Here is a 27728-nt window from a genome sequence, read left to right as displayed (position 1 = left end):
CTACATGACACTTTCAGAGAAACCCAAATTAGATGCTTGTGTAATGATGTGATGGCTCACCTTGGTTGTCAACTAGTTCTGAAATCAACTAAAACCCAAGCAGTTGGACACACCTGTGAGGGATTCTTTTTTGATTGGATTATTGAGTTGGGAAGACTCTAAGTCTGGGCCACACTTTCTGGTGGCAGCCCACATAAAGGACATAGGAGAAGAGGGCTTGCTCTTCTGCCTGCTTGTCCTCACTTCATCTGTCCTGCTGCCAAGGCACTCCTTCACTGGTATTAGAACCTGCTTCTTCAGACTCCAAGACTGAAGACCAGCTAAGACATCCAGTCTAGGGGACTTAGAGCGTGAGCAGCTCACAACTGTCTGTAACTCCAATTCCAGGGCCCCAATACTCTCTTGCTTCCACAGATACTACATTCGCATGCACAAATATACATACAAATGCAGTTAATTTATAATAAAAAATTATTTATTAATAATAAAATTTATTGAATTGATAGGTTTGCTTTAATCTAATGTTTCAGAGCACACATGACTCATCTAACTGAGGTGCTGGACAAAAGAGAAAGCATTAGGAAAGAGTACAGTCTTCTATTGGCTAGTCTTTCACCCTGACTATTTGCTCTGGTCTGCTCAGCACACAGTGGGGACAGCTTTCATTGCTTTGCAATTCATTAAATCATCAAATACTTCATACACAGCAGATACTGGTTTTTGTTTTGTTTTCTTTCTTTCTTTCTTTCCTTCTCTCTCTCTCTCTCTCTCTCTCTCTCTCTCTCTCTCTCTCTCTCTCTCTCTCTCTTTCTTTTGGTTTTTTGAGACAAAGTTTCTCTGTGTAGCTTTGCGCCTTTCCTGGAACTCACTTGGTAGCTCTAGCTGGCCTAGAACTCACACAGATCCGCCTGGCTCTGCCTCCTGAGTACTGGGATTAAGGCGTGCTGCTCCACAGCAGATACTGTTATAGGCAGGATTGGAGAAGTCTGTTTCTATTAACTTTTACATTGAAATGGGGAGAGAGTTAAATATACAGTATATCAGACATATACATTTATAAGTACTTTGAAAAAAACTAAAGCAGAGTTAGGGAGAAAGACAAGATGATATTAGGTTAAGGTTATTGTTTTATATAGAATGGTCTCTAATAAAATAACATTTGAGAGGCTGGGGATGTAGCTCAGTTGGTAGGATGCTTGCCTGGCACCACATGAAACGTTAGCATAGTGGTGTATGTCTGTAACCTCAGCAACTGGGAGGTGGAAGTGGAGGGGTCAGAAATTCAAGGCCACTCTTGGCTGCACAAAGATATTAGGTCAGCCTGGGATATACAAACCCACCTAAAAATCAAAACAAACCTGGTGTGGTAGCACACACTAGCCTGGACTACATAGTGAGTTCCAGGCCAGCTAAGCATATAGCAAGACCTTGTCTCAAAAAGACAAACAACTCCCCCAGAAAACAAAAGAAAATAAAAATCCCAAACTAAAACAAGCCCCACAAAAGATAACTTTTGAACAGCTTTGTGAGGTTGTATATGCCTACAGTCCCAGCTACTGAAGGAGATCACTTGAGCAGGAATGCAGTAGGACTGTCTCAGAGGGGGAGAAGGGGTGGGGTGGGGGGAAAGGAGAGAGTATTTGAATGCCAATCTGTAGGAACTAAGAGGCAAACCATTGTGATAATTAAGAGAACATTCCAGGTGGGAAGAACAGCAATCACTAAGTCCTGAGGTAGGAATGTATTTGGGGAACGTTTGAAAACAGCAAGGAGGCCAGACTAGTTGGATAGAATGAGCAAACTGTTAGGCGGTCACTTGTACCAGTTTATCAGAGATAATGGTAGGAAGTCCAAGTAATAAACAGTAGATGATAAGTACTTGGATTCTGGTTATGTTCTGAGATAAAGACAAATAAGACTTGCCCATTGTCTTAGTTAGGGTTTTATTGCCGTGAAGAAACACCATGACCTCCAAGTCTTTTTTTTTTTTCTTGGTTTTTCAAGACAGGGTTTCTCTGTGTGGTTTTGGTGGCTGTCCTGGAACTTGCTCTGTAGACCAGGCTGGCCTCGAACTCACGGAGATCCACCTGCCTCTGCCTCCCGAGTGCTGGGATTGAAGATGTGTGCCGCCACCACCACCCAGCTCCCCGGTTGGACCTGGCTTACAGTTTCACAGGTTTTTAGTCCATTAGCCTCATGGCAGGAACACAGTGGCATGCAAGCAGACATGGTGCTGGAGAAGGGTTCTACATCTTGATCCACAGGCAGCAGAGAGAGACTATGTCCTGGGTATAGTTTGAGCATAAGTGACCTAAAAGCCACAGTGACACACTTCCTCCAACAAGGCCACACCCACTCCAACAAGGCCACATCTCCTAATGTGCCACTCTCTATAGGCCACATATTCAATCACATGGATCTATGGGGACCATACCCATTCAGACCACCACACCTACAAATAAGGTGTGGATGAGAGAGAAAGAAGAATCAAGAGTGAGTCCAAGCTGAGCAATGGTGGTACACGCCTGTAATTCTAGTATTTGGGAGGCAGAGACAGGATTAGCAAGCTTGAGGACAGCCTGCACTTACCTATATAAAAAAACAAAAACAAAACAAAACAAAAACAAGAACAAGATAAAAAGGAAAGGAGGCAGAAGAGAGTAAGATAAAGCAGGGGCCTTGAAAGTAAATAAATATGCAAGACGAGGGCTAAGAGGAAAAGTCTGAGCAGGAGACTCACACTTGGGAATGAACAGATCTTTATTAAAATAGTGCACTCGACATACAGACCAATGGAATCGAACTGAAGATCCTGACATTAATCCACGCACATATGAACACCTGATTTTTGACAAAGAAGCCAAAACTATACAATGGAAAAAAGAAAGTATCTTCACCAAATGGTGTTGGCATAACTGGGTATCAATATGTAAAAGATTACAAATAGATCCATATCTGTCACCATGCACAAAACTCAAATCCAAGTGGATCAAAGACCTCAACATAAATCCAGTTACACTAAACTTAATAGAAGAGAAAGTAGGAAGTACTCTTGAACGCATTGGCACAGGAGATCACTTCCTAAATATAACACCAGCAGCACAGACACTGAGCACAACAATAAATGGGACCTCTTGAAACTGAGAAGCTTTTGCAGGGCAAAAGACATGGTCAATAAGACAAAAAGACAGCCTATAGAATGGGAAAGGACCTCACCAACCCCACATCTGACAGAGGACTAATCTCCAAAATATATAAAGAACTCAAGAAACTAGACATCAAAATACTGAACAATCCAATTAAAAAATGGGCTAAAGGGCTAAACAGAGAATTCTCAAAAGAAGAATCACAAATGGCTGGAAGACATTTAAAGAAATGCTCGGGGGGCTGGCTCAGAGGTTAAGAGCACCGACTGCTCTTCCAGAGGTCCTGAGTTCAATTCCCAGCAACCACATGGTGGCTCACAACCATCTGTAATAAGATCTGGTGCCCTCTTCTGTATATATAATGAATAAATAAATCTTAAAAAAAAATTGGGATCAGGCACTTAATAAAAAAAAAAAAGAAATGCTCAACATCCTTAATCATCAGAGAAATGCAAATCAAAACGACTCTGAGATACCACCTTACACCTGTCAGAATGGCTATGATCAAAAACACTAATGACAGTCAATGTTGGAAAGGATGCGGAGCAAAGGGAACACTCCTCCACTGCTGGTGGGAGTGCAAACTTGTACAACAGTGCACTCTCCAAGGCAATAGAGAAGGAGGATGTCTAACGACAGTGTCGGCACTTTCAGTGTTTTGAAGTTGGGAAGGTGGGGAAGAGACAGTGAGAGGGCAATGGGGTAGTACTGAGAACTCGCAGAGAATAACTGGCAACCAAATGACAAAGATGTTTCAAGCAGAAAATGATCAATGTTGAACACTGCTAAGAGGTCAAACATCAATTAAGATTACAACTGAGAATCAACCATCCAATCTGGCCATAGATGATATTAGTGACCAATACAGAGCTGTCTCAGTACAGGTTGGGCTGAAAACCTGACTATGTTGGGGGATATTATTTTAAGGTGTATTACTTTTGCTTATGTTGCATTTGTTTAACTCTGTAAAGCAGTGTTACTGTGCCTGTGTAAAACACCTGAGGGTCTAATAAAGAACTGGCCAATAGCAAGGCAGGAGAAAGGATAGGTGGGGCTGGCAGGCAGAGAGAATATATAGAGGGAGGAATCTGGGAAGAGGGAGAAGAAAAAGGATCTAGCGGCCAGAGAAGGAGGAGGGCTCCAGGGGCCAGCCACCGAGCTACACAACCAGCAATGGAGTAAAAGTAAGATTTACAGAAGTACGTGAATGGGAAAAGACCAGAGGCAAAAGATAGATGGGACAATTTAAATTAAGAAAAGCTGGCTGGAAACTAAGCCAAGCTAAGGCCGGACATTATAATTAAGAATAAGCCTCTGTGTGTGATTTATTTGGGAGCTGGGTGGTGGGCCCCCAAAAAGAGTAAAATACCAAAAACAACATGACTAGGGTGTACTCAAAGGAGAATCAGAGGGCTGGAGAGATGGCTCAGAGGTTAAGAGCACCGAATGCTCTTCCAGAGGTCCTGAGTTCAATTCCCAGCACCCACATGGTGGCTCACAGCCATCTGTAATGAGATCTAGTGCCCTCTTCCATATACATAATAAATAAATAAATCTTAAAAAAATAGGAGAGTCAGAGAGCAGAAGTAAATATATATGATTTTTGGCATATATGGTAAATATATGAGTCTTTCAAACAATTTTTCTTTTTAATTTAAAAAATACTTGTTCAAGGCCAGCCTGGTCTACAGAGTGAGATCCAGGACAGGACAGCCAGTGCTGTTACATAGAGAAACCTTGCCTCAAAAAACAAAGAAATAACTCTTAAAAAAAATAATTTTGAGGCAGGGTCTAGCTTATATAGTCTAAGCTGGTCTTGAATTCATGATCCCCTGCTCCTACCTCCTGAGTGCTGAGATTATAAGCATGTACCCTACACTCAGCTCTGAATTACTTTTCTTAATTTTTATAGCTCAGTGAAAGGCAGCCAGAAAGGTATGTGGAGTCCCAAAAGTGTCTTTGCTTTGCTTTGCTTTGCTTAAGGGCGAGTGACACGCAGTGGGCTTGTATTTTATAACTCGTAGGAACAATTCATGGAGTGGAAAAACATCTGGATGCAGAAAAGAAGGGAGATAATCACTAAAGCAGTATCTTAGATAAGGAAGGGAATAAGATCTAGGGAACAAGAGAAGGGTTTGGGCCGGTTGTGGTGGTTCACTAATCCCAGCACTCGGGAGGCAGAGGCAGTCAGATCTCTGTGAGGTCAAGGCCAGCCTGGTCTAAGAGTGAGTTCCAGAGCAGCAGGGCTACATAGAGAAACCCTGTCTCAAAAAAACTGAGAGAGAGGAGGGAAAGAAAGAAAGGAGGGAGAGAGGGAAGGGAGGGAGGGAGGGAGGGAGGGAGGGAGGGAGAGAGAGAGAGAGAGAGAGAGAGAGAGAGAGAGAGAGAGAGAGAACTTTTTGGACTTTGAAATACAAACACAAAGAGGCAGAATAGATGGACAGAGACAGTAAGTAACTCTGACCTTTTTTTTTTTTTTCCCCCACCCAGAGACAGGGTTTCTCTGTGGAGCCTTGGCTGTTCTGGAACCCTCTCTGTAGACCAGGCTAGCCTCAAACTTAGAGATCCACCTGTCTCTGCCTCCCAAGTGCTGGGATTAAAGGCATGTGTAACCACCACCCATCTTATTTCTGTATTTTATGTATATGAGAGCTCTATCTGCAGAGGGCATCAGATCCCATTATAGATAGTTGTGAGCCACCACATGGTTGCTGGGAATTGAACTTAGGACCTCAGGAAGAGCAGCCAGTGCTAAGTTGTCTATCTGGGCCTCCTATAATGAGATCTTTTGGAACAAAACATAGCAACAATTCAGCAACAACAAAGATTGGACTATGTGTGGAAAAGAATAAGGTAACAATAAGAACCAACACAAAATGAGAAATTCCAGAGTGGGGTGTGTGTTTATATATATTTGATCTTCTATGCCATCTAACGTCTATACTAAAGTGACGACTTCTTGTGTTGTGTAGGCTAGATGAGTGCCAGGAATGGATAGCTGAGTGAAGTAACAAAATTATACTCTCTTCATAGCTCATTAACTTAGTTATCTTAAGTATACTGGCAACTAATTATGGCGCAATAGAAGATGACCAAACAAAAACAATTATTTAAGCGATTTCTTCCTCGAGGTTGAATATGCCGATAGCTATTACTTAAAAAATAAATAAATAAAAGAGAACAAGTGTAAGATCAATGTCTGACAAAATGACCTACCAATAAAGACTCGATGAACTAAAGAACAATGGTCAACATCAAAAGGCCTGAGGTAGAAGGAATGACATGGATATTGATGAATCTGTAGAACAGTGAGCTGCTCAAAAGGCAGAAGGTATGGTATTACTGTACTAGATTTGCCTTACAGTGGAGTAGGAGTCTTGTCAATAACTTGGGATGATGTATTTGTTTTTTTTAAATGTATTTTTTAAAGATTTATTTATTTATTATGTATACAGAAGAGGGCGCCAGATCTCATTACAGATGGTTGTGAACCACCATGTGGTTGCTGGGAATTGAACTCAGTACCTCTGGAAGAGCATTCCGTGCTCTTAACCTCTGAGCCATCTCTCCAGCCCTGTATTTGTTTTTTTTGTTTTGTTTTTTTGGAGACGGTTTCTCTGAGTATCCTTGGTGAAAGGACTGAGTAGATGCCATAAAAGGCTCCTCAGTCTTCTCTAAGAGATCAGGCCTCAATTTCAATTTCCTGAGACTGAACAAACAGTTTCTGAAAGAGCCACAAACAAAGGACAATCAGTCTCCAACACCTCCAACAGCAAGGACAAGGAGGCCTGGTACATGCAGGCCAGGCCTGAGCCACAGCAGCAAGCTCAAGGTAATAACCAAATAAGGACTAAGCCTGGGACTTGTCTAGGCCTGCCCAGAAATAAAAATGCTGTAGCCTTAATCAGCCCCTGACTAGCCTTGGCCAATTAGAACACACTAATATGATTGCCACTTAAGCGAATCATATCTAAAATAACCTAACTGCCCTAGGACCTCCCCTTGGCTGTGCTTACAAGGAGTCCACATGTCCCTCTCAGGATCCTAACAACGGGCTGTCCTGAGATTCACTCTGTAGACCAGGCTGGCCTCAAACTCAGAGATCCGCCTGCCTCTGCCTCCTGAGTGCTGGGAGGATCTGGTAAGGTTACTACACAAAAAGATGGGTCTGCTTGCCTCTCCCTTCATCCCTCATCCCTTCAGGATGCTGGGAATACAGAACTGAGACACAACACCTGGCCTTAGGTTTTGTTTACTTTTTGGTAGGCTTCTGTCTCTCCTTTAAAGCAGGTTTTCTAGGTACACAAATACAGAGAACCTGAAGGTTGAGAGGAATCGGGCAGAGAGCACTAGGACTTCATGCTGGGCACTGTAGACACTCTTGATGTGGAAAAAGATAGCATCCTCAACATCAAACGCTTATGCCTACCTAAGACTTAGCCTGTTGAGATGAATGAAAAGAAAAGCTTTTCTTATTTAAGATGATAACTTTGACAGGAAAAAAAGAAAAAAAAAAGAAAGAAAGAGGAAAAAGAAGGCTGCTTGACTACCGTTGTTCTGGTGTTTCGTCCTGTCACCTCCTGAAGTTCTCGACAGAAAGGTACTTGGCTCACCTGGGCTGTGGCTAGCACTCTGGGAAAGGGCATTGGTAACGTTGGGTAGTTCATGCCCATAGTTGCCATCTTCCAGAGGACAGATATCCAGGTCATTCCACTTCTGCAGCTGCTGTAGCCAACAGGATTTTTCTTCCAGTTTGCAGTGTGGATTTAAAATTATACACACCCATAAGGCCCCTGAAAAACAGAGCAGTCCATATTCTTAGTATCTAGGAGTAACATGTATGCCTCTGCTTCAGGCCTCAGCACCCAAACAACCCAAATGCCCCCAAAGGAAAAAAAAAAAAAAACCCATCAGCGCGCGCGCGCGCGCACACACACACACACACACACACACACACACACACACACCATATTCAAGGCATAATAGTGAATTGCCTTAACATAAAGTCAAGGTTGGAAGGGACGTGCTCAGAAAAGTTTCATATTTTGGGTAGTTAGATTGTTTACCTCTAAGTCCCTCAATTATTAAACAGAGAACTTAAAAATATCTATCTTATTGGTATAGTAGGAGAATTACATGAAATAAAATCTGCAAAGGGTCTAGTCTAATCTATTATTACAGAACAAATCTTAGTATTTTTTTCAAAGAAAAATGATTTACTTTGGACTTGGATTTTGGTTTTTTTGGGGGGGTTTTCGAGACAGGGTTTCTCTGTGTAGTTTTGCGTCTTTCCTGGAACTCGCTCTGTAGACCAGGCTGGCCTCGAACTCACAAAGATCCGCCTGCCTCTGTCTCCTGAGTGCTGGAATTAAAGGCATGCGCCACCACCGCCCGGCTTGAACTTGGATTTTGTAACCGCTGATCAAATTTGTGGTCAGCCTTAAAACACTACCTTTTTCAGTTTTGTTTTCTGTCGCTGTGGTAGAACATCATATATTCCAAAGAAGAAGTGGGTACTATTTCTTTGAACATGTCACTCTCCTTTTCAAGGAAAACAGGTTGCTTTTCAGGATTGGCTATGTGGCTGTGTCAGACACTTTCTCAATCTCCAGTTAGCAATAAGCAGAAATGAAGTGATTTTCCCCCATAGGGTCTTGCTAAATTAAATTGTTCAGGTTAGTTGGCCTTGAACTCACTTCCCCCTGACTTACTTTCCAAAATGCTGGAATTACAGCTATCATATCCAGTTACATAATGCTGCTGCTGCTGCTCCTCCTCCTCCTCCTTCTTCTTCTTTTATTTATTTGTTTATTTATTTTTTTGGTTTTTTGAGACAGGGTTTCTCTGTAGCTTTGGAGCCTGCCCTGGACTAGCTCTGTAGACCAGCTGGCCTCGAACTCATGGAGATCCACCTGCCTCTGCCTCCCAAGTGCTGGAATTACAGGCGTGCGCCACCATCGCCCGGCACATAATGATTCTTAACTCAATCATGATTGGGAATTTCACAGCCATTTTCTAAAAAATATTTTTATTATTATTTATGCATACATGCATATGTATATGTGCTTGTGGCTGAGGTTAGAGGGATCCCTTTGGAGCTGGAGTTATAGGCAGTTATGAGCTGCCCAACATGGGTGCTGGGAATTGAACTTGGGTCCTTGCAAAATTATACATGTTTTTAATCACTGAGCTATATGTCTCCAGCCCCAGATTTCATAGCTTCTTAAAGTAAAATAGGATGTTTTTCCTCAAATAGAATTTTTTAGATTTATTTATCACATATATAGTGTTCTGTGTGCATGTATGCCTGCGCACCAGAAGAGGGCACCAGATCTCATTACAGATGGTTGTGAGCCATCATGTGGTTGCTGGGAATTGAACTCAGGACCTCTGGAAGAACAACCAGTGCTCTTAACCCTTGAGCCATCTCTCCAGCCCTAGATATGTTTTAAAGACCACATAGCCTCAGTTTCAGATACTAACTGAAGATAAAAGTTTGTCTATATTGGTTCAACTCTTATTTTTTAAAAATTTTAAATTATATTTGTTTATACTTATTTATTTTTTACTTTTTGAGACAAGGTCTGACCATACAGTCCTGGCTAGCCTGGAACTTTCTATGTAGACCAGGATGGCCTTAAACTATAGAGACCAGCTTGCTTCTGCCTCTTGAGTGCAGGGATTAAAGGGGTGCCACCATGCCTGGCTTGCCATGAAGCTCTTCAACAAGTACAGAAAGAGAGAAAGAAGAGCAGCATAGAAGGCCGAAGCCTAAGCACTGGAGAACTCCTCACATTCAGCGGTCTGGCTAGGCGTGACAGCAGAGAGGAGACTCGGGGCAAGCAACAAAAAAGTGAGGCTAAGGGGTTTTTGTGGTGGTGTTGGAATTCACTAAGTAATAGGATGATCTTGAACGCTCGTTTCTCCTTTCTCCACCTTTCCAAGTGCTGAGATTACAGGTGTGTGCCAGCACACCTGCTTTTGTGTCGTGCTGATTGAACTTTGGGTTTGGTATATGCTAGGGAAGCATTCGACTAGCTGAGCTATGTCCCCAGACCTTGAGCTACGGATTTAGAGAGCTAGGTTAGTGCCATGCAACTGAAGCCAAGTTAAGAGGTTTTCTTTCAGCGATGGCTTCTGTGGAGGTAACATGAAATGGAATCTAAACAGGCAAGCACAGTGCTGTAGAAGCAACAGAGCGAGATTAGGATGCTTCTACTGAAGACCCTGACAACAAATGCACTCTGAAGCAGGTCTTGACTCATGAGGACTAGGGACTTACCCAGTCCATCCCAGAGCAGCCTGCACTTGTCTGTCATGCTCGCTCCTTGCTGCCTCCAGAGTGTGAGGCGGGGGTCAGCCATAAATTGCTCAGTTATGAGTGTCAGCATCCTGGCTCCATTGGAATCTCTCATCCGAAGCATCTCTCGAACCTGCCATATAAGGAGGGGCAAGTAATTAATTGGTAACTGCAGAGCACAGAAAAGGAGGAGGTGAAAGACGGAGGACAGGTTGAAAAGATGATGTACTTGCGTAGTGTTCTTAAGAGACAGAAAGCAAGCCGCTCAACTCTGTAAGCCAAATTCCTACATGTATCAAGAAAGCCTGTTATATATAGTGAGATGCCTCTTTAAACACACTATGATGGCTGGAATAAAAAGACAGTAACAGTATTGGCCTGGATGTAAAGAAATCAGAACCCATGTACTGTTGCTGGGACTATAAAATGAGGCAGCAACCTTGGAGAATTGTTTATGTAGAACTTGTACAAGGATGTTAACACCTTTTTTTTTAAAGAGCAGCAAAAAGGTAAAAGCAATCCAAGTGTCTACTAATAGACAGAAGCTAAATAAAATGGACTCTTACTTAACCATAAAGATGAGCCTTTAAAACAGCAGGTTTAGAAGTGAAAGAAGTCACCCCCCCCCATATATTCTTATTATTTGAAAGTCCAGAATAGAGAAAATTATACAGTTGGGGATTTAGCTCTGCGGTAGAGAGTGGACTGAGGGCAGGTGGGGATGGGAACATGAAGGATCCAGTTTGGGGAGGCTATGGAGGGGGGCTGTTGAGGGAGATGGGGCATTTTGGGGTCGGCCAGAAACCTAGTGCAGGGGAATCTCCAGGAGTCCACGAGGAGGACCTCAGCTTAGACTCCTAGCAATAGTGGATAAGTAGCCTGAACTGGCCATCTCCTGTGACCAGATGGTGCCTGGTCCAACTGTCATCAGAGAGGCTTCATCCGGCAACTGATGAAGGCAAGACTAACAGCCAAACATTGACCCGAGTTCCGGAATCCTGGGGAGGAGGAGAAAGGAGTGTAGGAACCAGAAAGGTCAACACACCATAAGAAGGCTCACACAATCAACTAACCTGGGCTCATAGGGGCTCGAAGAGACGGTACCAACAACCAGAGAGCCTGCATGAGACTGACCTAGGCCCTCTGCATATATGTTACAGCTGTGTAGCTTGGTCCTCTTATGGGACTCCTAACAGAGGGAGCAGGGGCTGTCTCTGACTCTTTTACTGGCTTTGGGACCCTACTCCTCATACTGGGTCGCTTTGCCCAGCCTTAATACATGGGGAGGTGCTTAGTCTTACTGCAGCTTGATATGCCCTGTTTTGTTGAAACTCATAGGAGACCTGCCCTTTCCTGGCTGGAGATGGAAGAGGAGGGGATTGGAGATGGGAAGGGAAAACGGAGGAAAGGGACTGGGGAGGATGAGGGGAGGCTGTAGCCAGGATGTAAAATAGATGATTAAAAAATAAGTGAATAAAAGGGGCACCTAACAATGAGGTATGGAATACCCGTCAACTCCTCAGCAGACCAGCTGACACTAAGCGGTCAGTAGGTGAGTAACTCTTGACTATCTCTAGGGCTTCAGCTCATGCGATCTCCCTGCTTGACAGTGCCTGCTACACTGCTGCTCTTCCGATCTGGCTCCACATCTTGAAGCAGCTCTGTGTGAGGAACCTGCTCTGCAACTCAGAAGAGTTCTGTGACTGGGCCTTCATGTCACTATCTTCACGTATGTGTTCATGCACACGTGTGTGTGTGTGTGTGTGTGTGTGTGTGTGTGTGTGTGTGTGTGTGTAAGTTAAGAGGATGACCTTGGGTGTTGTTCCTCAGGGGCACTTCATCTTTCGTTTGAGATAGTCTCTCATTGGCCTGGAACTCTAAGTAGACTAAGCCCACTAGCCAATGAACTCCAGACTCTCACCTCCCATTTTACCAGCATTGCAGGGGATTGACTGCAGCTTACCAATGAACCACCTTCCCATCCCCTTATGTTGATATTTATCTAACCCCTTGAGTGATTCTCTGCATATGTCTGCTCTTGACTTCAGAGACCTCACTGACCTCTGCAGCGCAATTCTTTTGTAGCCCACCACACAAAAAAGCATCTGCTTCTCCTAGTACAAGAGCACATACCTACATATATAGTAGGTAGGTAGAAGATAGATAGATAAGTAGATAGATGATAGATATAATGTGATGTGTATAAAACTGGGATGATGTATGTGATCTTAGGATTAATATCAGTAATTAAGGTTGGAATAAAATAAATTGTGAGGCAACTCAGATGGCTTAGCACATAAAGATACTTGGCCCTTAAGCCTGGTGACTGAGTTCAATCTCTGGTGCCCAGGACAAGGGGGAAACAGAACTGATTCCACATAGTCATCCTTTGAGCACTACATTCACATCATCAGAACCCCCAAAATAAACTTTATTTTTTATTTTATTTTATTTTATTTTTGAGCTGAGGATCGAACCCAGGGCCTTGCGCTTGCTAGGCAAGCGCTCTACCACTGAGCTAAATCCCCAACCCCCAAAATAAACTTTAAATTAAGCCCTGCAATTGTAATGTAAAATCGGGACTAGTTGGTAAATCAAAACTAACAAAACAGACATCACTTGTGAATTATTTTTCCATAAATTTGATGTCATGGAAAGACAAATATCTCAGTTTGTTTCTGAAGCAGCTCACTTATGACCAAAAGGTAAAAAGCATGAAGTTTCTTTCCGGGGTGATGAGAATATTAATTGTGGTGATGGCTCTATTCTATCTGTGAATATACCAACCCCCCCCCAAAAAAACCTCCATAAATACTTACTGAACTTGTACATGCTAGGCAAGTGTTATACTTCTGACCTGCATCTCCAGCCAAAATTGTACTGATTATATGTGTAAACTGTATAATATATATATATGTGTGTGTGTGTGTGTGTGTGTGTGTGTGTATGTGTGTGTGTGTGTGTGTATGTATGTGTGTGTGTATGTATGTGTGTGTGTATGTATGTATGTGTGTGTGTGTGTATGTATGTATGTATGTATGTGTGTGTATGTATGTATGTGTGTGTATGTATGTATGTATGTATGTATGTGTGTGTGTATGTATGTATGTATGTATGTATGTGTGTGTGTATGTATGTATGTATGTGTGTGTATGTATGTATGTATGTATGTGTGTGTGTATGTATGTATGTATGTATGTATGTATGTATGTATGTATGTGTGTATGTATGTATGTATATCCCAGTAAAGGTGCTAATGAAAAGAGAGAAACAAAAACCAATCCAGCCTGCCTGGCAGAGTGCCTCAAGTTTCAAAATAGTCTCTTCTGGAACACTGTTGAAACTCTAGTCTCTGAAGCTTCATCAGGCAGTTTTGGGTTCACAGAAGAGAGAAGACAGTTCCTTGCCGAAGTTCTCCAGCAGTGCTGGTTCACTTAGAGTACAGAGGAAAGAACGGACCACCAGCGGGAGGCTGGTGGGCCCCGTGACCTTGCCTGATCATGAGGGCTCTGCTTATCCTCTCCTGCTAGGTGTTAAGCTCTCAGTACAGTTAGGTGAGGTCAGCTAGGGGCACCAGAAGGCAGGGGTGTGGTGAGCCATGTTTACTTAATGTTTAAAAGAAAGAACCGCTTTTTAAAATTTCTTACCTTGGAAAACATTGAATTGAGCTGCTTTCCAGAGCCATAGTAACCCCCCTGGGAGAGGAAAAGCTTCACTTGTTCCTTCACCTGCTCTTCATCCAAGTGCCAACAGTTCTCATCGTCGATGCTGGCCCCAGCTGTGGGGTCAGGGGCGCCTGTGAGGAACGGGAACGGTGTGATCAATGATCTGGATTCCCATGCCACACACTCAGCTGTGTGGCACACTGTGAGCATACCGACGCGACAGTCAGTGCTTTGGCAACTGTGGGACTTCAGAAATATAGGATGTGTGCCAGTTTCAGGTTCACAGAAGTCAAAGTTGTAGCCTTCTAAGGTCTATGACTACTGAAAAGCCTAGACTGAAATACACATATGCTGTGTGTGGGGTGGTGGGGTGGCACATGCCTTTAGTCCCAGAACTTGGGAGGCAGAGGCAGGTGGATTGGAGGCCTGGTCTATAGAGCAAGTTCCAAGACAGCTAGGGCTACACAGAGAAACCCTGTCTTGAAAAACCAAAAAAGGAAAAAAGAAAAGCAATGAAGGCTCTCTCTCGAGCGCGAGAGATACACACACACGTCTGCTTTTGTTAAATATACATGTGGTCTCTGTCCTTTATTTCATAGCATACCACTATTTTTTTAAAAAAAGATTTTCATTTTATGTGTATGGATGTTTTGTTTGCATGTATGTCTGTGCATCACATGTGTGCAGTGCTTGCAGAGGCCAGAGGAGGGCATCCAATCTTCTGGAGCTAGTTACCACTGGTTGTTAGTGGCCATGGGGATTCTGGGACTCAAGCCTAGGTCCTCTATAAGAGCAACAAGTACTCTCAGCTGCTGAGCCATTTCTCGAGGCATGGCATACAACTTTAAAGTCCTTGGCATTTTCCAAGTGGTGCCTCTCTGTGTGCTAATGAGTTGTTGATGACAGTCAAGACAGCTAGACAGCTTTGGGATTGGCTCTGCTCGCCCAGGCAGAGAGCTGGGACATTTAGTCCCGTGTGTCAGTCTCTACTGAAGAGGAGAAACAGTCCTGAAGGTTAAATTGCTCACCAATGGCCGGCCAGTGAGTTAAACAATCATATCTATGTAATGACACTTCCAGAAGAACCCAACAGCGTAGAATTTGTAGAGCTTCTAAATAGCAGGACGTGGGGGACGGTTCTCAAGAGCAGCATACTTGGGGAAAGTACAGAAGCATAGCCTCTTGTCAGACATGCTTTGCCCTGTGTATTTTTCGGTTGTACCTTTGGTAATGTTATAATGAACCTGCAAATGTAAGTAAAATGTTTCCATGATTCGGTGATCTGCCCCAGCAAATGATCATCAGGAGAGGAGTGTGGAAAATTTGGTTTATGGTCAGTCAGTCTGCCAGCTAGTTAAGAGCTGTAACAACCTGGGGCATATGACTGGCATCTGAGGTAGGGCAGAAGCAACAGTCCCGAGACTGAGCTTCAATATGTGGGCCTTTCACCACCTCCAGGTAGTCAGTATCAGAAATGAATTGTATAAGAGGACATGTTGGTGTCTGTTGTGGAACTAGGTTGTTGATGTGCAGAGAAAAAAAAAAAATCCCCACACAGTTGGTCACAGAGGAATTTGCTGTATTCTGAGGGTATGGTAGGGGAAACTTAGTTTATTTCTCCTCTGTATCTTCAAAATACAGGAATAAAAATCACAACATCCCGCCCCCGAAAGTAATATTTATTACTTTGTTTTGCTCCTCTGTGAAGTTCAAATCTGTACTAATATACATATATTAGTTTTAAAACTAAAAATATTCTATTAGAACACAAAACTATTTTTAGCTGAGCAGGGTGGTTCATAATCTCTAATCTCCAACCCTCAGGAAGTAGAAGCAGAGGATCAGGAATTCAAATTCATCTTTGATTACATAGTGAATTTAAGGACAGCCTGGGTTACATGAGACATCTTAACAAATACATGTATATGTGTTATATTGTATTTCACCATAAAACTATTTCCTAGAGCACAGCAGAGCTGTAGACATGGTGACATGATTTTATAAACTTATATTCATGTTTCCTTCATATCTGGGCTTAACTCAGCAAAACTGCTTAAAACACAGCTGGAGTTATTCACATAGACCTCTTTCCTGAAAGTCTGTTGGTTCCTTGCTCACATTTCAATCCCTAGCGAAATTCAGATGAATCCTTTATGAGCACAGTGCTGGTAACTGTTAAGACAGTTATTTTGGACATCTTTTGGGATGTTTTAGAACCTAATTGGTAGCTCAGGAAGAAGGAACTGAGATAAATTAGGTTAAGCTGAGGACTGGGTTTCTGGATACTCTGGGTCTAAGGACTGAGGAAAGAATAACAGTGGTCTAGCAGCTGAAGGCAGAGGCAGTTGGATCAATTATCATCCTAGGTGATTCAATTAGGGGATGAAAAAGTAGAATTAGGAACCTGTCCTAAGAAGTTGGCCTTAATCAACTGGCTGCAAGTATGGAATGATATCATCTCTCAGGACTGGAGGAGGTATGAAGAAAAGCAGAGAGCACTCTAGATCCACAAGGTCATAGCAGCTGTGGAAGAAATCATGCACATTAAAAAATACCTAGTATTCGTTCTACAGAACACCCTGCTAGCATAGGACTAGGTCACTGCAGAATCTTCAAAGTGATTAAAAGTCAAATTTCACCCAAAATGTTTTCTAGTTTGCTGCTGGGTAGTTATAACAAAGAAAAGGAAAGGAAAGAAAGGAAAAGAAAAAGAGTAAGGCAGCATTTAGGTAAGATACAATAGAAAATCAGTGTGAAGACCAAACAGTCACCTGAAAAAGCCAAGAGGCCCCACAGAGGGCATGTGTGCATGTGCGTGAGAGAGAGAGAGAGAGAGAGAGAGAGAGAGAGAGAGAGAGAGAGACAGAGACAGAGAGAGAGGTGGTCCTCCTATGTTGATAAGGCTGGCTTCAATTCTTGGACAAGGTTGGCTGGATCCTCCTTCCTTGGCCCCCCAAGGCTGTGTAGCATCATGCCCAGAACCACAAAATATTTAATAAGACAGTTTCATTTGTTTTTAAAGATTTATTTATGTGCACGGATATATTGTCTATCAGATTCCATAGGACTACAATTATAGATGGTTGTGAGCTGCCATGTGGGTCCTGGGAATTGAACCTGGGTCCTTTGGAAGTGCAGAAAGTGCTCTTAACCACCGAGCCATCTCTCTAACCACAACAGTTTCATTTATTAAACATATAGCCAGGTGCAGTGACACGTGCCTCTAATCCTAGCAACTTTTGAGGCTAGGGAAGGAGGATCTCTTTGTTGAAGAGTTCTGGCTAGCTTGAGCAATATAGTGAGATCTTAGTTGAAAAACAAACTAAAACAGAGCAAGCAATATATACCGAGAGCCTAAAGTGTAGCAGAATTAGTGTCAAATACTGAATATTTAGTGATACACAAAACTGATAAAGTCCCTCTCCTCTTGGAGGCTTTGGAATAGTTGGAGAGAAGGGGGATAAACAAATAATTATATGCATATTTTCCCTATTATGCTTGAAATTGAACACAGAGCCTTGTACATACTAGCAAGAACTACTTCCCCAGTTCTTCACACACACAGTTTCATGTGGAAAGAGAAGCCACAGTAGGCTTAAAAAAAAAAAAAAAAAAAAAAGACCCTGGAGGAGTGAATGGGCGTCTGCCTGGCACAGAGTGAGGGAAATACTGAGTGCACTTTTGTTCAAAGACAACATGAAGTCATAAACTACACTGTAACTGAATACAACTATAATAGAAGAGAAGACATTCTCTCAAGGGAATCTCATGTAAAATGTAAGCAATAGCCAGTTGATGCACTGTTTTGTTGGCCAAAGAAATGTGGACTTTTTCCTAATAACAATAAGAGACAAATGAAGGATTTTAAATAAGAACAGAGCCGGGCAGTGGTGATGCAGGTCTTTAATCCCAGCACTTGGGAGACAGAGGCAGGAGGATCTCTATGAGTTTGAGGTCAGCCTGGTCTACAGAATGAGTTCCAGGACAGCTAGGACTACACAGAAAAACCCTGTATAAAAAAACAAAAAAAAAAAAAAAAAAAAAAAACCAACCTCCCCCCAGAAGGAAATGGTGTGGGCAGGTGTAGTGGCATATGCCTTTAAATCCAGTATTTGGGAGGCAGAGGCAAGCAGAGCTCTGCAAGTTCAAGACCAGCAGCATGGTCTATACAGTGAGTTCTAGGACAGCCAGAGCTACATAGTAAGATCCTATCTCAAAAACAAACAAAACAAAAAGAAATGGTGTAACAATATCTGTAGTTATAGAAAAATCACTTGGGCTGGCCCTACGGAGGACAGAATGAAGGGGAAAATTGTAGCTATCTAGGCAAAAGATCATGGTGGTTTAATTTAGAGTGATGGTACTATAGAAATGAAAATCATGAAATATTTAAGATGAACAGACTTTGCAGTGGAATACATGTAGGAAGAAAAGATGTTAGAGATGAATACAGGTTTGTATCAGTGTCTAGAGCATAGTGCTAATCGTTAAGATTGTGACTAAGCAGAAGAATGAGCAAGTCTGAGGAAGTTAACTCTAGCCAGTGTGCAGCTCAGTGGTAGAACACTTGCCTAACACATGAAAGGCCTTCAGTCCAATCCCTGGTATCAACTAAAATTAAAAAGGTGAGAGAATGTAGACTATAAATTCATATTTGGAACTACTGATCTTAGGATGTCTCTGTGATATAAAAGTCACAAGTGCTGGATGGAAAAATGAATCTGTGAATCATGGTAAACAGATGACAGCTGAAGTCAAGGAGATAGCTGAAATTGTCTATAGAGAGCCCATAAAATGAGAAAAAAAAAAGATTAAATGAGAAATGCCCACATTCAAAGGTCAGACAGAGGAGGGCAAGTATTAAAAGTAAGTGAGCAGAACCATTTCAACTAGGTAAGCAATACCTGGAGTCATTAGCTTTCCACTAACTCTCAGTCCAAACTGATTGATTTAAAATTAAGTTACATTAAATTAAAACGTTTTTATATAAGTTTATTTGTTTGGATATTTGAGTCTTCTTATAAAAAGAATGAGAATAAGCTGACTCACCTAGTACTGATAACATGTCAAAATACATGACACTTTAGTGAGATAGTCTGGGTTCTTCCTCGGGTGATAGGAGAAGATAAAATGGAAGGGGTATCTTTTATAAATAATTACTAATCAAGCCACAGTTAAAGGGCAAAGTTAGTTAAATAAGAAATATCATACCATCTCTAATTTAAAATCCTCTGATGGTCTACTATTACCATTAGGTAAGTCCACTCTGAAGCATTTAGGGAACTGGCTTTTTCTCATGAGGCTTTACATGTCCTAAGGGAGCTTTTAGGTCTGAGGAACAATTTTCTTTCTTTCCTTCTTTCTATATGTCTCTGTCTCTCTCCCTTGAGTTGGGGCTCATATAGATAAAGTTAGCTTTGACACTGAGTCTTTGATCCTTTTGCTTCCACTTCCCAAGCACTGGGATTGTAGGTGTGGCCACTATACCAAGTCCTTTTGTTCTTAAACATCTTTTTGAATTATAAAAGTAGTATATACTTACTATAGAAATTATACCAAAGCATAAAAAATAAACACCTGTAAGTCTATCAGTTATAGACTATCACTATTAATATTACACTGACTCTCTTAGTCTTTTGTTCTGTATACACAGGCACATATTTAAGTGTGTGTACATACAGTATTGCTTCTTTTTGTTTGTTTTTATGTATATGAGTGCTCTATCTGCATGTATGCCTGCACACAAGAAGAGGGCATTGAATCTCACTGTAGATGGCTGTGAGCCACTGTGTGGTTGTAGGTAATTGAACTCAGGACCTCTGGAAGAGCAGCCCGTGCATTTAACCACTGAACCATCTCTCCAGCCTCAGTATTTTTTTTTAATTAATTAAATTCTATTTTTAAAAATTAACTAAATTCACCGGATGGTGGTGGCACACACCTGTAATCCCAGCACTCAGGAGGCAGAGGCAGGTGGATCTCTGTGAGTTTGAGGCCAGCCTGGTCTACAGAGCTAGTCCAGGACAGGCTCCAAAAGCTACAGAGAAACCCTGACTTGAAAAACAAAAACAAACAAACAAAAAATTAACTAAATTCTATTCTTATTCCAGCTTTAGGGACTGGACTCAGGTCCTTGCACATGCCAGGCCAGCACTCTAACACTGACCTACATCCCCAGATCTTAAATATTTATTACAATGTAAATTATGAAAATTATACAATCTATAGTAAAGATTGATGAATTATTACACAGTGATTAAAACTGTGTAACTAGGGTTGGGGATTTAGCTCAGTGGTAGAGCACTTGCCTAGCAAGCACAAGGCCCTGGGTTTGATCCTCAGCTCAAAAAAACAAAAAAAAAAAAACTGTGTAACTAGGCCAGGCGGTGGCGGCGCACGCCCTTAATCCCAGCACTCAGGAGGCAGAGGCAGGTGGATCTCTGTGAGTTGGAGGCCAGCCTGGTCTACAAAGTGAGTTCCAGGAAAGGCGCAAAGCTACACAGAGAAACCCTGTCTCAAAAACAAAACAAAACAAAAAAAACCAACAACTGTGTAACTACCAACCAAGTCAAGAAGCAGAATGCTACCAACTCCTCAGGCCAAACATCTATGGAGTAGAAATGAATTGCTTTAAGAAACTAAGGGTTAGGCCAGGTGGTGGTGGTACATGCCTTTAATTCCAGCACTTGGGAGGCAGAGAGAGCCAGGTGGATCTCTGTGTTTGAGGCCACCTTGTCTACAGAGAGAGATCCAGGACAGGCACCAAAAAACTCCACAGAGAAACCCTGTCTTGAAAAAGCAAAAAGCAAAAAAAAAAAAAAAAAAAAAAGGAAAATAATAATAAAAAAATAAAAATAAGAGTTAATCCTAGTTGTTTAGACAGAATAGAATGAACTGATTAAGGGTAAATTACTACAACTATAGAAAAATTCCAACCTCTTAAAATACTATGAAGCAACAAAGTAGAGGAAAAAGGATTATTTTGGTTGGTTGGTTGGTTTTGGATTTTTTTTTTTCAGACAGGATTTCTCTGTCTGGCCCTGGCTGTCCTGGAACTCACACTGTAGACCAGGCTGGTCTTGAACTCACAGAGATACCCCCTGCCTCTGCCTCCCAAGTGCTGGGATTAAAGGTGTGTACCAACCACCATGCCCAATGAAAAGTGTTGCTTTTGGTTGTGAAAAAGGTAATGTTTTTTAAATCAAGAAAATGTTACATAATTACCATTCACTTGGTTGATCTCTGAGTTGGAAGATAGAATCTCATCTGCCAGCTTTTGTGCAGTAGGAAGAACTTCGGTGTGGTGTGCTGTGATTAAATATTGAATAAACTTCTGTAGCTGGTCCCTATTCATCTGGAAAAGGGTTTCTGAGATAGGAAGACGCAGCTTGACTTGGTCTGGTTTACGGATCCTGTAGAGAGAGAGTGCTACCACATGAGCACAGTAGAATATGTCCTTATTCCCACAGCCACAGGTCACCGAGGTGATTTTGCACCGATCAAAACTGATTGCAACTTTGTAAGTCATTGCTGGGTCAGAAGCAGTGGCCGGTTCAGTTACCGTGCCGCTCAGATGGAAGCCTGAAAAAACAAAGGAAAACATCCGGTTTAGGGAGTAGCAGCAAACTTAAGGGGCTAGTCAATTCACAATTCAGTGAGCATCTCCTATACAGGGAGTGAGATCTGCCTGGACAACACCAAGCTCAGTGAGTGAATCAAGTACTGTCCTGAAGGAATGCACAGTCCAGAAAGACAAGATTCCTTTATCTTGGAGTGAATCTTTTGAACTAATGTGAAAAATTTTTAAATATTCTTTTGTACATTTTTTTCTGGAAGGATAGTTCATAGTTTTCATTGCAGTCTCAAATGGTTAATAAAGAAACCCTTAAAAGAATTCTTTTAGATTTTGAACTCTAAGTGATGATAAAGACAAGTCCACAAACACCACTAGTACAATCTAGAGGAAAGTAAGTGCTATAGAGATGGAAAAAATAATTCCGTGAGAAAGAACAGAAGGAAGAATAAGTATGATTAAAGACATTGCATCTTTAAAAACATACAATTCTGAAATTGTGACCATATGGTAACATCCAAAAAGCAAGAAACCTAAGATACAGGAGAACTTGGTGCAAGTATACCATATGGTACTACATCCCTATTTACAAGGCACATTACACCAGTAACTGTTAAATGCAGAAAGAGTGCTGTATTTATTCTTTGAAACAAGGTGTTGTGTAGCCTGGGATGTCTCCAACTTGATATGTGGTCAAGGATGTCCCTGGAATCCCGATCCTCCTGCCTTCGAGTCTCTGGGAGGTGGGTACAGTATGTGCCACTACTCCCAGTCCCATGCTTGTGCACCAAGAACTTTATCGACTGAGCTCTCTCTTCAGTTGGAATACAGTATTCTCTTAATGAAAAAGTAGCAGAAACAACAGCAAACACTGCCCCCCAAAACTGGGGAAACCAACCACTTCACAAAGTTTTCTGGTATCCCTGTGACGATTCTTCACTCACATTCTCAATGGCACATGCTGGCAAAACCAAATCAAAAGAACCCTATGTATATCATAAAACCTCCCTACTTACTAAGTACTCCAATGCCCAAGAACTATAAGCTTTAAAGTAGTGTCTTTTACCAGTTATGGATCTTGAAGGATAGTGGATAGATTGAGGAGAGGCAGTTAAAAACAACATATAACAGTCACCCCACTAGTGCTTCCAGCAGGGCACAAAGGCCAGCATCCCTAATTCTTTCCTAGAACAGGCCTGCCTTTTTAATGCAAAGTAATCGGGAATAGTGGACATGTAGAGACTTATTATCTTTTTTAAAGATTTATTTCTTTATTATATATACAGTGTAATGTCTGCATGTGTCCCTGCAGGCCAGAAGAGGGCCCCAGATCTCATTACAGATGGTTGTGAGCCACCATGTGGTTGCTGAGAATTGAACTCAGGACCTCTGGAAGAACAGCCAGTGCTCTTAACCGCTGAGCCATCTCTCCAGCCTGAGACTTGTTTTTAAAAGAATACATTAATAGACTGCTGCTCCTATTGTATCTCCATCACGCTATATACAAGTTTGAAAATTTTTTGGAGGGAGTCAGAGACAGGTGGATCTCTGTGAGTTCAAGGTCAGCCTGGTGTACATAGAGTTTCAGGACACCCAGGTTACATGGAGAGATCATGTCTCAAACAAAACAAAACAAACCCCCACAACCAGTTGAAAAAACAAACAAACAAACTCTCAAATACTTTAGTATTGAGTGGACCCTGAATAAAGCACCAAATGCTTTCAAGGAGTTCCTGTTTAGTTTTATAAATAGTATATTTTCCCCCAAATCACAAGCAAGCTTTGCCATGAAGAAGCAATGTTTTACTTCAAATTTCTATTTCAATCTGTGATTTTAGACTCCTTCTCTAGCCAGCTGTATCTTGTTTAGAAATATAAGAATAAAATCAGCTGGGCGGCAGTGGCGCACGCACACACGCCTGTAATCCCAGCACTCGGGAGGCAGAGGCAGGTGGATCTCTGTGAGTTCGAAGCTAGCCTGGTATACAAAGCTAGTCCAGGACAGGCTCCAAAGCTACAGAGAAACCCTGTCTCGAAGAAAAGCAAAAACAAAAACAAAAACAAAACCCATGCATGGCTTGTGACTTACAACAGGTGTGGTTCTGTTAGTATCTCCTGCCTATTATAATGACAGTACAAGAAGTAGTAGAAATAGTCTGAAAATGTCTCTCAATATTGTTCTCATCATTAAAAAGGCTGAAGAAGCTGGAAGGTAGTGGCGCAAGCCTTTAATCCCAGCACTTGGGAGGCTGAGGTAATTAGATCTCTGAGATTGGGGCCAGCCTGATCTACAGAGCTAGTTCCAAGACAGCCAAGACTACACAAAGAAATCCTGCCTTGAAAAATAAAAAAGCTGGAGAGTCCATGAAACAGACTGAACTCAACCTTGAATTAAGTAGAAAATACTAAAGACAATTTTTCCAATTGGACATATAAATATATATCCTAATATAATAATAATAGATTATATTGTATAAATGTGGTAAAAATTTCTTTTTTTCAAATAAGGAAAATCCTATATTCTATACTGCTTATCTCAAATATTACTTTGCATTAAACCTCTTGGTACCTCAAGTTGTTGAATCATTAAATGAAAAAGCTTTAGCATTTATGCCTGTGGTGCTTATATTCTAGCTTATAAGATTTTATCCAGAATCAAATAATAAAAACCTAAGAAATAATCATTTCATTGATTGCCCATAACAGTTATGTAATTTGCATGATTATAGCCATGAGAACAAAAACTTAAATGACCATAATTTCTGAAATATCTTGGGCTTTAAAAATTAGGAATAATAGATTTATAGTGATTCTTTCAGATCAGTGTACTTTCCACATTTCCATTTGCTTAGTAACCCCCTCTTTAACTGCCAGTGCTAGGGACCGAACCCAGAGCTTTAATGCACCCTACCATTTATTGACCAGTAAGAATTTTTAAACAGTAACACTTTCTGAACATGAACACATGCTAGGCATTTTCTTTTTTCTTTTTTTTTTTTGCCAGAGCTGAGGACCAAACCCAGGTCCTTGCGTTTGCTAGGCAAGCGCTCTGCCACTGAGCTAAATCCCCAACCCCTCGCTGGGCATTTTCTTTTGCTTTTAATTTTTATTTAGTGTGTGTGTGTGTGTGTGTGTATGTGGTGTGATTGGGGGAGACGTCATAGTCCTGTGTAATCAGAGTAGAGCTCTTTGGAGTCAGTTCTCTCCTTCCACCTTTATGGGCTTTGGGCATTGAACTCAGGTTCTCTGCTTTCACGACATGTGCTATACCCACTGAGCCATCTTTCCAGCCTATTCCCCCTTCTATTGAAACTTCCCTGCTGTCTTGTATTTCTGGTACCTAATATAGAGACTAGCATAGAATGAGCATTTATAGAAACAATGTTTACTGAATACGACAGTTTTATATCCTTTAATGTCTCTCCACTGATCACAGGACAGCACAGCCTGTGTTGGGATCTCTCTCAGTCTCTTCAGACTTGCTCAGCACATCACCACAACAAACTTACTGAGTGATTCTTTACTGTGGCAGGGTTTCTCCATCTTCTTTGCCTTTATGCTTTCATATGTGAGATTCTCTATACCAGCATGACCTTCTCACCCCTCCTCATTCTGAGTTCTCAACTCACATGATAATTACTCTGAGAGTCTTCCCTATGTCTTTGGACACCTAGCTAAGTGCTTCTTCAGGGCTCTCGTTTTCATTAGTTTTACCTCTATTTGAGCAAAGGACTATCAGTGTCGTTTTTATTAAGAGTTTCATGTGGGGTTGGGGATTTAGCTCAGTGGTAGAGCACTTGCCTAGCAAGCGCAAGGCCCTGGGTTCGATCCTCAGCTCCATTAAAAAAAAAAAAAAAAAGGAGTTTCATGTTTGTCTTCTCCCTTTAGATTGTGAACTCCTTGTAAATAAGAATTTGTTTTCATCTTTTATTTTCAGCTGGCATATTGTAAGGGCTTAATAAGTATCTGTTTATAGATGAATAAGTAAACACTAAATTTAATCTTTACATATTCATATCTATAATTCACAGAGGATTATGTTTATAAAATCCCTGATTTTGTGATTAAAATATATCAGTAAATTAAACAATTTTACTGGGATGGTGAACAAAGTAACAAGAATTTACATACAAAGTTAACTGACAGTCTTCCTGTCTCAGGGCAGCTGTTGTTGGAGGAGCTGCATTGCCTGCAGAGATGACATCTACCAGCCCTTTTGGATGCTCTCCCAAGAGTCATGTGTCTGAAGTATGAGGATGCAATTTTCAGAGCCAGTGACACATCCTGTCTTGAATGTGGCCTGGTTGTAGGTGCCTAGGTTATCAATGCAGGATGTGAGCGGAGAATTTTCAGCAATGAAAAAGCCAACAAAAGATTCATCTCCAGCTGGAGGTTCTCAGACTCTCCTGAGTGATGGATGTTTGTCTGTCATGACTGGGAAGGGTACAGGAGCTGCAAGTTTCGATGAGTTTGGCAATTCTAAGCATCAGAATAAGAGAATAATGAGGAGCTCTAGACAAGCAATGTCAAATTCATTCAAGGAAATCACCACATGACAGACAGAAGCAACCTTTCTTGAATTATAGTGGATGGAACAAATACTTTATTTAAGCAAATATATGAGGAAAAGTGCTGATGCCATTGTCACTTCTGCTCATCTGTATGCTGCCTGTAGACAAGAGGGGTTTAACTTACGCCATGAAAGATGTATGTTCCATAGCATCTTTATATGAAAGAAACTGGTCAGTGTTTTAAACTAAGAAAGCTTTAGAAAGCAGAGTGGATCTTACTAGAACAGAGGACTTACTTCACTTCTAGATGGCAACTATATACAGGCCTGCAAAGCTGTGGAACTGGACAGGAGGAATCCCATTTCTGTGGCCTCAGCAGATATTTACATGACTTTGCAGCCAGCAGCCAAAAAGAGAACCCCAAAAAGAAAATGGAGACATTGATAGTGTTGCTGGTGTTACAACCACAGTCCTACTGACTAATTTATCTTCCTTTAGCCCCTTCAAATTTGACAACCCACTGGACAAACTTCCATAGCTATAAATTGTGGCAGCCACCGACACACTCTTATGTACATAAAAGCTTTGCCTATTGTACATAGCCTACACACAGTGCTGGTTGAATCTTTAGTAAAGAAAAAGAAAAAAAAAAAAGAGATGGAGTATATTCCAGGCTAAGAATCATTACTTAGTATTTTGTATATATATTAGTAAAACATATTTAGTGATTTAAATTTCCTATTGAATTTGCTTTTTTTGTAATGATTTAGAGACTATATTTTAGAACATATTTGAAATTATATAATTCTCAAATAAAACATTTTAAAAACAATTTATATAGAAGTTAATAATATTGATATAACAAGATTCTTTTCTATAATTTATACCTTAAATGGATAGCTATTAGCTTTGCTGGTTTTTATAACCTTTAATTAATTAGTTATTTTTTTTTTGAGACAGGGTCTTGTCGTTCAGACTGGCTTTGAATTCAGACCAATCCTCCCGTCTCAGTCTCTTGAATGCTAAGATTTCAGGCATGTACCACCACATCTGACAGTTTTAAAAAATATAGAACATGAAGGCTGGCAAGTAAAAAGCCCTTGTTGTGCAAGCCTGATGATAGAGTTCAATCCCCAGATTCCACAATGGACAGAGGGAACCAACTAACTCCTGAGGGCTATATTCTGACCCTCACATGGTGCTAAGACATGTGCATTTCCACATTCTCTCTCTCTCCTTCTCTCCCTCCCCCCTCCTCCCACAATTATCTATCTATCTATCTATCTATCTATCATCTATATATCAAGGCAAGGTCTCATTATATAGCTCTGGTTGTCCTGGAACTCACTATGTAGACCAGGAGACCAGGTTGGCTTCAAACTCAAAGAGATCTGCCTGTCTCTGCTTCTCAAGTGCTGGTATGAAAGGTGTGCAATACTATGCCTGGCTCAATACTTTTTTTTAGTAAAAACAAGCTATTTTATTAGCTAACACTTGGTACTTACATGCTAGACAGTATATTTTAATTGTTTT

The 27728-nt window shown here is 41.3% G+C and overlaps 1 protein-coding gene and 1 pseudogene across 1 annotated transcript in view; one reads left to right on the top strand and one right to left on the bottom strand.

Annotated features, from left to right (window-relative positions):
• Positions 1-27728, bottom strand: part of Zswim5 (zinc finger SWIM-type containing 5) — a 110003-nt gene that overhangs the window by 19346 nt on the left and 62929 nt on the right. The window contains exons 2-5 of the mRNA XM_036178276.1: positions 21336-21692; positions 14094-14242; positions 10429-10579; positions 7760-7939 (exon numbers count right to left, since the gene is read on the bottom strand). Coding sequence (XP_036034169.1) covers positions 7760-7939; positions 10429-10579; positions 14094-14242; positions 21336-21692 — 837 coding nt within the window. The remainder of the gene's footprint in view (positions 1-7759; positions 7940-10428; positions 10580-14093; positions 14243-21335; positions 21693-27728) is intronic.
• On the top strand, positions 22384-26733 carry LOC118577388 (annotated as a pseudogene).

The sequence above is a fragment of the Onychomys torridus genome, chromosome 2, assembly GCF_903995425.1.
Source record: "Onychomys torridus chromosome 2, mOncTor1.1, whole genome shotgun sequence".
NCBI lineage: Eukaryota > Metazoa > Chordata > Mammalia > Rodentia > Cricetidae > Onychomys > Onychomys torridus.
Note: the sequence above shows the minus strand (reverse complement) of the source record. Positions and strands in the feature narration are given on the sequence as shown.